The sequence below is a fragment of the Musca domestica genome, unplaced genomic scaffold (genome assembly GCF_030504385.1).
Source record: "Musca domestica strain aabys unplaced genomic scaffold, Musca_domestica.polishedcontigs.V.1.1 468, whole genome shotgun sequence".
Classification (NCBI taxonomy): domain Eukaryota; kingdom Metazoa; phylum Arthropoda; class Insecta; order Diptera; family Muscidae; genus Musca; species Musca domestica.
The window spans coordinates 195,590-208,294 of NW_026712337.1; the positions used below are offsets into that span (position 1 = coordinate 195,590).

Below are 12,705 nucleotides of genomic sequence, written 5' to 3' on the forward strand. Positions count from 1 at the left end.
TTTTTTTTGTGTTGAACATTGTAATTTTGACAAAATTCTACATATTTAAATATTTGTGTAATACCGAGTGTAGTTGCGAAAAAATGTTCTATTTTAAAAATGAACCCCGATATCATACACATTTGAAATTTATTTACATTTTATGGCCCTCAACAACCACTGTGTCCGTCCCTTCCACTATAAATTTATTACACAAAATAATAATAGAATAAACGTAACGTATCATTTGATAACAATATCAATTCAATATGAGTTCGCTGGCTCTCTTGCATGGCTGTGCTCTTCAACAGTTATTTAAAAAAAAAAAAACTCTTTGGTCTTGGCAGAGAGTTCTTATCTGAATAAAAAAAGTTGACCCAGTACTTCGTAACCATTGTTGAATATAACTTCTACATTTTAAAGAAAAAATGTTTATTGCCCGACGTGTTGGGGTACGTTTTTTGAGCAATGCCATTTAAATTATTGTTAAAAGTAATTAATGTGAATCATTGTTTTCAATAATACACAATGAATATTTATAAATTGGTGTTTTTCCAAATAATTATATTAATAAGTGCGAAAGCCTCATGTGGGGATACAGATTATGATGGATTTTCGGTAAGAAAAACAATATATATTTTCATGGATTGAATAAATGTATACCCCCTTTTTTACTCCCCTTGCAGAATATAAGCAAAGACTTTAGTTTACCCGAATCTCTAAAACGCTTTGCCCGCCTGCGTTGCTTACAAACATATCCTCAGGCGGATTTTCATAATTTTACCAACACTCACGACACCCAGTGTTTCTTACAGTGTTTTCTCTATAAAATGGGCTTGATGAATTTATCAACGCGAGGTCTGGACGTAAGTCGAGGATTTTAGATACGTTACGTTTATTCTATTATTATATATATATATTTATATATATATATATATATATATATATATATATATATATCTTTTTTTTAGAGCAACAAATTCTTGGATTTATGGGACGACATCGATGAGGCCTTTGAGGAAAAGTGCATGGACAAATTTAAGTTTGATGAACCGTTGAGTGGCAACTGTGCTGATACCTATCACAAACTAATGGAATACCGTTCACATTGTTTGGAACTGTTTGAGTTTACATTCGGTCAGAATAGTACATGGAATTCGAAAGAAGTAAGCTCCTTATAATGATATCTTTAATATACCTGAAAAGAATTTCCCTGACCATGTTCTGGGCCTATACCCAAACATGAAACTACATATACAATTCACTGCTATAGGGATTGCCATTTATTGCGAACGAACGAATTAAGTTCGAAACAATTATCAAAGCATGAATATCGAGAGATATCGTCATATGGGTGTAATAAGAAAACATGGACAAACATAGACAATATTCCGCTACGGAAGGTGGAACCCATAACGAACTAAAAATATCGAATTTTAAAGAAATCCGTTAGAAGGTGTGTCTAAAAACATCAAAATGCCGAATATTCAGCGGTAGAGCTATTTGGCGGATATACTATAATAATGTAGACTCATAATTTAGATAAAGTCATCAGAATACCGAACTGTGGAAAAATGGGGAACAATGTATACAATCTTCTATCCTAGGAGGTAGATCCCATTACCCTACATACCAAATTTTATCGGGAGATGCAGCTATGTGGACCGACATGATCAAGTAACGAAATTGACAACTCTGCTCAAATTGTTCTAAAGATGACGTCGTTACAGCATACCGACATACAACGCTTAATCTACTTAGAATTTTATGCTGATCAGAATTATATATATTTTGTAGGGTCTAAAGAGGGTATTTGGAGGAGTTACTATGGAACGACAATGCCCTCAGGGATGGTATGAAAAGTACAGGTGGTACCAAAAATTTACTATTATACTCTCCACCGTAGTATGGAGGGTATATTAAGTTTTTCATTCCGTCACACCTTGAAACATACATCTTAGACTCCTAGGGATGCCCGTCCGTCCGTCCGTTGGAAATTACTTTAGCTTTCGAAGGAAATGAAGTAGGTTGATAAAGTGTTACTCAAATGTATATTATTTCTGCAGGAATTGTGGTATTAAAAATGGGCCATGTAGTTCCACACCTTCGTATAGCCCCCATATAAGGGTACCTCCCGATTTTCGGTATTTTGATAATTTTAGCGACATTATCCACCGGAATTGTTTGAAATATAGTATTTGAAGTTCGTAATGGTTACTACATCCTATGACAGAAATTTGTCTGTGCTTCCCTATATTTCGGTATTTTGATGATTTTAGCATTTAAATATTGTAATCGCTTATGACATTAATTGCCGTCTGTCAGCCTGGTTGGTGCATGCAATAACTCTTGAAGGGAATATCTGATTTGATCAAAACTTGGTACATCGAAATATTATTATTCAACTTAGATCGAGTTCGGAGATGGAAAATGTCGGTTAACTCCTTCTAGCACCTCCAGCACCTCGTTCTAAAAGATGTAAATGTTTATAAGTGCGGTTGTAAAATTTAGAAGATTTTCCAAAGAATTTTAGTTTTATTTAATTCTTTGGTTCGATACGATCTCGTCACTTGGATAAATAAAATTTTTTTTTGTCCTAGGAGTTATTTAAAAATAACTCCTGGGGAGAATACCCCAGACAAAAAAATAAGGGAACTGATGAGGATTGGTGGCTCTTTCCGAAACCTAGGTATTCCTTGCCTTACCACCTGGTAAAGATTACCACCGTTCTCCACTAATAAACCAACGTTGTTTAAAAAAAAAAAAAAAAAAAAAAAAAAAAAAAAAATTATTTTTTTTTTAATAATTTTGTTATAAAATGATTTAAATTCTCGAAAATGCTTTTGAAACCTTCAAAATATCTTAAATTGGCTACATGGAAGCTATGCGAACACGAATTAAATGACTAATTTCGTAAAATAATTTTCTATCCTGAAATCCTTAAATATCAAATTAGGACTCACGAAGAATAGTATGAGACTAGCAAGTGCCCGCTACTTCGTCAGCGAAAAATCTACCTTAAACTTTTAGATTCGTTCCAACAGTGTGAGGCATTCTTAGAACTCAAAATGTATATATATATATATATATATATATATATATATATATATATATATATATATATATATATATATATATATGATTCAAGGTTTTCCTTTTTCGGAAAGAATAATAGGTAAATGTTTACCTCTTATACCAAAAAGTCTTCAATATCTTTCATTTTAAAGTTTACAGGAGATGATCCAATTTTTCTGTCCAAAACTATGTTAACGTACCAATATCTAAACCTTAGAAACCAAGAGTGACCTCAATACTAAATATCAAGATTTCAGCTCTATCCATTCACACTTTACATCCCTCCATCTTAGATCATTTAGTACTTTTTAAAAAATTCTAGTACATATTTAAAAAATCCCCTCTAGACCTCAACCACAGATACAGCTCTATATCTTCACTCAATACCCAATTTAGTACTTTTCGTACCAATATAGGACCCATTTAGAAACAAGAGTCATCTAAATTCACATTTCAGAATTTTATCTCTATCTCATCCACAAAAACCAAATCAAGTACTATTTCGTACGATACTTCCAAATCCACCCCGATATGCCCAGGATACCCATAAGCAGCGACCCTAATACAACATTTCAAATTGCAAGCACTATATGTTTACCCAATACGAAATTCTACGAAATATTATACTATTACGTACTTTTCGTGCACTTGTAGTACAAAGTTTCAAAACTATATTTTTATCAAGAACCTACCACAAACAGGACCCCACTACAAAATTTTAAAATTTAAGTGTTCTACATTTAGTAGCATTAAGTGCAGTTCCCAAACTTAGTACACATTTAAAAAAAAAAAAAAAAAAACTTCGTATATCAAACAACTCCGTTTTAAGAGACGGATGGGGCTGGAATTCTCTAACTGGGTATGAGTGGTCATTGGTATAGCAAATACATATGTGTGTTTTTAGGATATTCTAACTTTAAGTGTACGAAAAGTACTAAAACCTACTAATGTGGTACGATTATGCTTTTAATGGATAGATTTGAGATGTTAATTTTTTATATGGGATTCAAAACTAACAGTCTTTTTCATTATGTGTAGCCTTCCAAATCAATTGGGCAATCCGCGTCGGAGTTCTGCGATTCCATTGAAGAAGGTGTGGAAACTGTAACTGAGAATTCCCAATCACCTGAAATTAGCTTTTTGGGACATTACAAAAGTAAATTGGAATGCCTATTTCAGAATTATCATTATTTGGATGGCTATGGGAGAATTGATGTAAGTATTCAATGTTCCAATTAAACTAGTAAACAAATTAGATTATTTTCACTTTTTTTTTTTAAATTTAGGAATCTGAAATAATTTTAAGCTATGAGGAAGCCCAGGTGAATAATGAAGACAGCAGACAAGTGATTAAAATGTGTGTCCATCATGCCAATGGCAACTATCATGAAAACAATCTAAAAGATGAAGTATTTGAATTGCAGACATGTCTAAAGAAATACAGTCCCGAATTTCCATATGTCAGCCAACGAAGAGATGAAGTGTCACGGGAATATTAGACAAAACATCCAATGTATTTAGGTTTATTGAATAAATTTCTATTTTATTTTAGATTAAATTAAACAACAATCTTCTTTTAAGTTCAGATTTCCTTTGCAAATCACGCTAAACATTTAAAATTGAGTAAATATGGACTGTGGGTAATCGTATTCTCAATGTCCATTATTTATAATCTATTCGCTTGTCTCCATGTTCTCCACTTAAGTTTCAGTTGCTGGGGTTTGTATGGATTTCATGGCTGCTGTAATATGGTCATCCAACGGCAAGCTCTCATCCATGGAAAAGTGACGATAGTGATCCATGAAATAACAGGTACCATTGTCGGCATTGTGGAACTCCTTGGGCAAGAAGGAGGGATCTCGTGCCTTCAAATCGAATTCATAGCCAGGATATTTTATGAGCCATCTGGAAGAAAACAGAAGATATTAATTTCACTCTAGTGGTTACTTTATAGCTTTTACTCACTCCCTGGTCGTGGGACTAACATTGATCCGACAGGCCTCACTGCTGGACTCAAACTTATTGGCAATGGTAACATTGTGACCAAACAGACAATAACGTGGCATTTTTCGACCCACAACACCAGCCAACACGGTTCCAGTATGCAGGCCAATACGCATCTTGATTTGTTCGCCATCATGGGTAATGTGTTTGGAACAGGCATCAATCATTTTCAAAGCCATCCAAGCCACCTTGTGGGCATCGTAGATCGAGGCCCGATGTAAGCCACTGGCCACACAGTAGGCATCACCAATAGTCTCCACTTTGTAGACATCGAACATATCACAAAACTCATCGAAATCCTTGTACAAGCTCTCCAACATATTGATGACCATGAATGGTGTGGCCCTGGAACAGATGCTGGTAAAGCCCACAATGTCACTGAAGAGTATAGTGACATCTGGATAGGTTTTGGCATCAATGCTGGCGCCCAACCACAGACGTTCGGCAATCTCCGCTGGGAAAATCAAATGCAAGAGGCTGACGTTTTTCTTACGCTCCTTGGTGACGGCGGCGTTGGCTTCCTCAATGGAGCTTTTCAATTTGTCCATGCGTCGTCGAAGACCATCTTGGGCACGGGCCTGTTCACCCACTAGTATTACCTCACGAGTGGCATCGTGCAATGGAATATCGGAAATGAAAAGGCCATTGCATGTCAAACCATCCAAGCCATCAAGGAAAGGTGAACCCATAAAGAGCAATGAATTGGATTCGGGACAATGGACCATTTGACCCTTGATCTCAAGACCCTGGAAGGAGAGAAAATATTCAAATATTAAAAATTTCACACCTTTCTTTGCTTAAGCTTACCTTGGCTGTAAATTCCTGGACATCCGGAGGACTTTTCAGGGCAATCAAAAAGGGGGTGCAGGTGCGGCGCACTATATCCCGAAATTTAAGAGTCAGACCTTTGGGTCGCTTAAAATCAAAATAAGTGGTGGCGTGGCAGCCGAACTCCGCCATGTAGGGTTTGTAAAGCTTACTGAAACCACGACCTACCAAAACAAATGTAATATTAAAAAATATCAGAAATATGTGGACCTCGTTCACTTACCCAATTGCACCAATTCCAAGTCCTCATTCATAATAAAATGCCATGGGAATGCCTTACAAAATGTACTGGAATTCATGGTCAAATCCGAGGCATTGGTCGAATTACTACGCTGTACTGGTCCCTCCACAGATTTACTTACGACACGCATCTCACGGGCATGGCCATCCTTGGCCAGCGAGAACAGATAGCGATAACGGCGATTATCACCCTCAACAGGTTCAATTTTTATATTGACCTGGACATTGAAGAGAATTCTGGTGAGAGCTTTCAGCGAACCCAACAAAAGCCAGGCAATGACGGGACGTTCTGAGGTAAATATCAATTCACCATCACCGGCACACACGAAGCCCGTGTCACTGCTATCATCGTCCTGAAATTATAAGAAATGTATTTATTTTATCCTAAAACCAATAACTGTATACCTTACCTCTTGAAATTTCAGCACATCATAGACCCCGTCCAATGAACCCAAAAATTCCTGCAGTTCAGTACCCAAACATCTGAAAGCCCTCTCTATAATACCCGTGCAGCATGACGTTATCAACTCTTCGCCAAGCAATACAAGAATTTCACTGGCACTGGATTCATCCATTTCCAAAAGGATTTCCTGAATATCAGCCAGGTAGTCGTAGTTGGGATAGGTCTTTAGGGTCTCCAAATCAATTCGCCTGGAAAAAGAAGGACATTTTAAATTTGACAGAAAATACACAACTTGTGCAACTTTAGAAGTGAGATAAGATTATTTGTTGATAGAACTCGATAAATGACAAATCGAAGTCGACTAATGGTTTGAATCTGATATCCGCGAAGATCGGAATTGATGATAAAGGCAAAAATGGAATGAAAATCAAAAGTCTGCAATTGCTATAATATTGTCTGCATTATCTGTATTATTAACAAATTAAAAAGTATCAGCCGGTCCTTCCAATGGATGTGAACTATCAGCTTTGCGTTATGACTGCTAAAACTGTGGATCCTTTATGGGTGTGGCTCCGAAGGAGTAGGACAATATTATCCATTTCGTATCATACCTAAGTCTGATAAAAATATTACAAGTGCTATTTTATGAAAAATGTGATAATTTTTGTAAAATGTGGAAATATGCGGGAGACACCATTTATAGCGGATTGAAGTTTTCTCACTTCATCTGATACTGATCAAAATATTGGAATGTGCCAAAATTGAAAGAAAAACAAAAATTTATTTCCAATTTTATGTAAATAAATGATAATAAAAGTGATGAACTTTTGCGGGGGAGGTGCCAGAAGGAGTTGGCCAATATATTCCACATTCACGTAAGATCTCTGGTTAGGAGATATTAAGATTCACCAAGTTTGAAAAGCATCGCTGAATTGCTTCGCAAGATATGAGAAATATGAATATTAAAAATTGTGACCCTTTGTGGTGAAGGTACCAGAAGGTGTAGACCGATGTATCCCATCTTCACACAAGATTTGTAAAAAAAACATTGAGATGTGTACAAATTGAAGAGAATGGGGTGCTAATTTCGCATTATATGAGAGATTACATTTGGGGAATTACCAGAAGGATTACACCGATACCTCTTGCAATAAAAATATTGAGATGCGCGAAACTTATAGACAATCGGACCCATATTTCAGATTTTATAAGAATCATAGTTATGCAAAATGTTGACCTTTTGGGGGAGAAGCATCAGAAGGAATGACCGATGTTACCCATCTCCGAACTCGGTCTAAGTTTGACAATAATATTTCGATGTACCAAGTTTGGAGCAAATCAGATACTCCCTACGAGAGTTCTCGTTCGCACCAGCTAGCCAGACAGACAGAGAGATGAACAACCCTAGATCGACTCCAAATGTTTAGAAACGTATTTGGTCTAAAGAACCTATGGTCTAAAACCGTTATTTCGATCAGTTAGGTTTTGGCCGTATCAAATGATATATTCCTATACATTCCTGTTTGTACGAAAAGTACTAAATGGTACTAAATTTGGTACAATTTGGATTTAGGTGAACCGATAGAGCTGCAGAATGCTAAAGTACGTTTGTAGTTTTGAAATTCATACTTGTGTGTACAATTGTAATTTTGACAGAAGGGATAAAGCTTCTGAAAATTGGATATTAGTTTACTATTGCAATGTGGAATGCAGGAAGTTTTGGAAATTCGTACTTTTGTGTATTAAATTGTACTAAATTTGGTACGATTTAAATTTTGGGAGAACCGGTAGAGTTGGAATCCTGAAATTGAATTGTATGATGTTGGTAGGTATGGAAATTTGTTCTTATAAAGAGTACCAAATTTGCTACAATTGGGATTTGGATGTACCAATATCCTGAAATTTGGAAATAAAATTATTAAATAAAATTATTAAAATTATTGCCGGAGTGTAGGATTGGCATATGGAGTTAGTTTTGAAAATTTGTACTTATATGTACTAAAATGTATTAAATTTGGTACAATTTGGATTTGGATGAATTGATAGAGCTGAATACTAAAATTTGGAAATAAAATTAATGCTGGACTGTAGGATTGGGGTATGTAGAGCAGAAATTTGTACTTATGTGCACGAAAGGTACTGAGTAGTATTAAATTTGGATACTACTTGGAATCTAAAATTTGGCATTAGCATCACTGTTAGTTTGTTGACTTGAGATGTGGTTTTGGAAATATATACTAAAAAGTACTAAATGTGATTTTTGTGTAAGGAATTGAGTTGAAAGTCCAAAAATTGGGGGATTAGCTTATTTTCCTTTTAAAGTAAGACTAGGCACAAAAATGCAAAATCTTATTTCCGCAAATTTCACTGGAACACATGACTGTCATAGTATTGTCTTCTAACCTCACACTCTCCAAGATTAGAACAATTGAGAATATGGACCACATGGTTGACAAAAAAAAGGTTTTTTTTTTTGGATGAGGACAATAGCGAAATCTAAAGTGGATAAAGAGAAGACTGCACAGTGGCCCGAAACCGTGACAAATATGAAAAACCTCAACACAAACCAGTAAAGAAAATCTTAAAGTCGGGCGGGGCCGACTTTATGATACCTTACACCACTTTGCTAATTTAGTAGAGCTACGCATAACAATTAAAAGTTTTTATGGGAGAATTCAATCATAAACGCTATGATTATAATTATTATTTAAAGTTCAAAGAACTAAATATGCCGAAGCATTTGTATCTTTGAAATTCGGACTTGTATTGCCCATTTGGTGCACAACTAATTTGAAATCGGATAAAAATATACATGGGAGCTATATCCAAATCGGAACCGATCTCGATAAAATTTGGCAAAGATATTTCTGAGCTGTATTTGATATATTTCCCTGAATATCGTTGTTAAGGAGTGCATATTACGGTTGTGGGTAACAAATATGACAAATCGGATGAACAGTATATATGGGAGCTAAAGCTATATCTGAACCGATCTTCACCAAATTTGACATACTAGCTTCTAGACTCAATTCGGTCGTAAGTGATACGTTTGGTGCGCAATCCAAGGTAAATCGGACGAAGTTATATATGGGAGCTATATCCAAATCTGAACCGATCTCGATAAAATTTAGCAAATGTATTTCTGAGGTGTATTTGATAAATTTCCCCAAATATTGTTGTTACAGAGTGCATATTACGGCTGCGGAGGACAAAAATAACAAATCGGATGAACAATATATATAGGAGCTATAGCTATATCTGAACCGATTTCGATCAACTTTGGCATACTTATTTTCAGGTCCAATCTGATCGTACGTGCAAATTTGCATACTATACGGGCTGATATTATACGTTTGGTGACAATAAAAGGCAAATCGGACGAAGATATATATGGGAGCTATATCTAAATTTTTACCGATTATCTCAAATTTCAATAGGGTTCGTCCTTGGGCCAAACAAATGATTTGTGCAAAATTTCATCTGAATAGGGCAATAAATGCGAACTGTACTTTGTTTACAAAAATACATGGACAGACGGACAGACGGGCGGAAGGACATGCATAAATCGACTCAGAATGTGAGTCTATGCAGATCATCAAAAGGAACTATGAGTCTATCTCGTTTTCTTTTGCCTGTTACAAACAAATGCACAAAGACATAATACCCTGACCACCTTGTGGTGTAGGGTATAAAAATGTTAACTCTAGTCATGCAAACATATTTTTTTTTAATTTTAAACCGCATTTAACCCAAAGGAGGGAATGTGCATTTGTTTAAAAAAGTTCAAACATTAAATTATGCCATTTTTTTCGGGGTACGATCTATAGGAGCTATATCCAAAACACGTTCAATGTCGACAATTTTAGCTTCATCAATTTGTTACCCTATTCCAATCATGAATGTTAAATGTCATCAAAATCTATTAAAAATATGTTAAGTATCCTCCAAAGATTTAAAATCGGGGGTTGGCTTTTATGGGAGCTATAACAAATTGTGAACCCATATTAACATTATTTTGCAATGACATCAAGAAGAAATGACACATTAAGAACACCAGATGTCGAATTTCAGTCATATCGTCTGTAATTCTTTCTTTAAGTCGGAGGGTATCGTTATGTGTGGACCAATCTTCAAAATTTTTGATTAAATTATTATACCCTCCACCTTGGTCATTCCGTTTGTAACATCCCTAAATATTATATTGTTTTATACGCTCATAGCGGAATCACAATATTTTCGATATTTTGAAGGTATTTTCCAATTTTTATTCCCTCCACCATACATAGTAAGGAGGGTATATTAAGTTCGCCATTCCATTTGTAACTCATCGAAATAATAATTTTAGACCTAACTAGGTATATATAAATATTCTTGATCGGCGTAAAATTCTATGACGATTTAACCCTGTCCGTCCGTCCGTCCGTATAGCCCCCGTATAACGGTACCCCCCGATATTAGGTATTTTGATGATTTTAGCTACATTTTCCAATAGAATTGTCTGCAAATCCACGCAAGAAGTTCCTTGTGAGTACTTTATCCCCTAAAAGGGAATTGTCTATATAGGTCCACGATATCCTATGTCCTAAATATAATGGTACCCCCCGATATTCGGTATTTTGATGATCTTAGCCACATTTTCCAATGAAATTGTCTGAAAAATCCACACAAGGAGTTCCTTCTGACTACTTTATTCCCTGGAAGATAATTATGTAGATAAGTTGACTATATCGTATAGCTCCCATATAACTGTATCCTCCGATATTATGCATTTTTTATGATTTTAGCCACATATTTCAACGGAATTGTCTGAAATTCTAAACAAATTTGAAATTTTCCTAATTCGTTCCTAATGGTGGAGGGTATTCAAAATTCGGCCCGGTGCAACTCGAAAAAAATATCAAAATATCTCAATTTTGCTTAGGTCTGATTTAAATTGTCGAGTTATACTTACAGCTTGGATATATTTGGCCAGTTTTTGCGATACTTCAGTATAAGTGCTGTTACGGCAGTATTTAAATCTTCATTCTGCAAATAAATACAGTGCAATTTGTAACACAATTCAGATCCATGATTTTCTCATTGAATTTTACCGATGGCGCTGTCAACAGCTGTATTGCCATTTGCAAATGAGTCAGCGTCAGAGCATCACCGGATTGTTCCTCATCTTCCAAGGTCCAATTGCCTGAAGGTTCTGTAACCACTGATGGTTGGCGTGACAGTGAATCGGCACGGCGAAAGTAAGGACAGGCCATTGTCGCACAGTCTACAGGGTACTTAACCCACACCGAGCAAGCGAGAGGGAGGCAGCAGAAGGGCCTTTTAAGTGGTCCTCAGAATTATGGCAGGCAGACAACCGGCAAAGCAATCTAAAAGAAGGAATAAAAAAAAACCAATGTAAATCTGAAGACCAAATGGAAATCAAGCAAAAGGTGAATGGTGAACGGTGAACAATAGACAATGAGTTTGTAGTACACATCGACACACACACGCATTTTGCATACACCTCTGAAATGTATTCTATTTTTAGTGTATGTGTGTTTGTCTGTTTGGACACATGTAATATGCATATTTGTAAATTTCTTCCAACAATGCAATTTTCATTTCATTTCCAAGTTCAATGTTAAATTTGTGAATCTAAGAATAAAGGAAATGCAAAGGGCAATCCAATGTTATGTCCTTTTCACACAAAAAGATAAAGGGTCAGCACTTAAGAAAAAATCTTGAGTAGATTACATGGCAAAAATTAACTAATTTCTGGTTTGCATTCACACAAAGGACATTTCCTTGTTTGCATAAAAAAACTCTTTACATTAGTCTAATTTCAGTGCAATAGGGTCATGTGTATACTCCACATGAAGAAATGGAAAAACTAAGGATACACACACAATGTTCTTTTTTTACTTCGCTCGTAACTTGCAACTCAGAAACTTCCAAGAAATTTGTTTGTTTCCATAGGTTTTATTATAACTTTTACAGAATATATTATTTCTCTGTTATTTTGTATGGTTTTTAAGATAATCTTAATTATTATTGCATTTTTATATAGTAACTTCCATTCTATTTTCACTTTTGTTCTTCACACACACAAACACACACACGTAGCTACACTTGTTCAGGACCTACCTTTAATAATATAAACTTGTTTGTTGTACAGCTTTAAAGGAACTGTATGCTTA

General features: G+C 35.5%; 2 protein-coding genes across 2 annotated transcripts; one reads left to right on the top strand and one right to left on the bottom strand.

The window, feature by feature from the left end:
* The first annotated feature begins 368 nt into the window (after window positions 1-368).
* On the top strand, window positions 369-4,575 carry LOC131804620 (uncharacterized). Its single transcript, XM_059127661.1, has 5 exons — window positions 369-597; window positions 666-845; window positions 951-1,145; window positions 4,093-4,269; window positions 4,341-4,575. Exons 1-5 carry the CDS (start codon window positions 508-510, stop codon window positions 4,551-4,553), a joined length of 855 nt encoding a protein of 284 aa, XP_058983644.1. The 5' UTR covers window positions 369-507; the 3' UTR covers window positions 4,554-4,575.
* An 85-nt stretch (window positions 4,576-4,660) lies between these two features.
* Window positions 4,661-12,705, bottom strand: LOC101892131 (head-specific guanylate cyclase-like). Its single transcript, XM_059127660.1, has 8 exons — window positions 12,653-12,705; window positions 11,620-11,895; window positions 11,481-11,554; window positions 6,537-6,777; window positions 6,110-6,479; window positions 5,866-6,050; window positions 5,020-5,804; window positions 4,661-4,959 (listed from the first exon to the last, which is right to left on the bottom strand). Exons 2-8 carry the CDS (start codon window positions 11,779-11,781, stop codon window positions 4,755-4,757), a joined length of 2,022 nt encoding a protein of 673 aa, XP_058983643.1. The 5' UTR covers window positions 11,782-11,895; window positions 12,653-12,705; the 3' UTR covers window positions 4,661-4,754.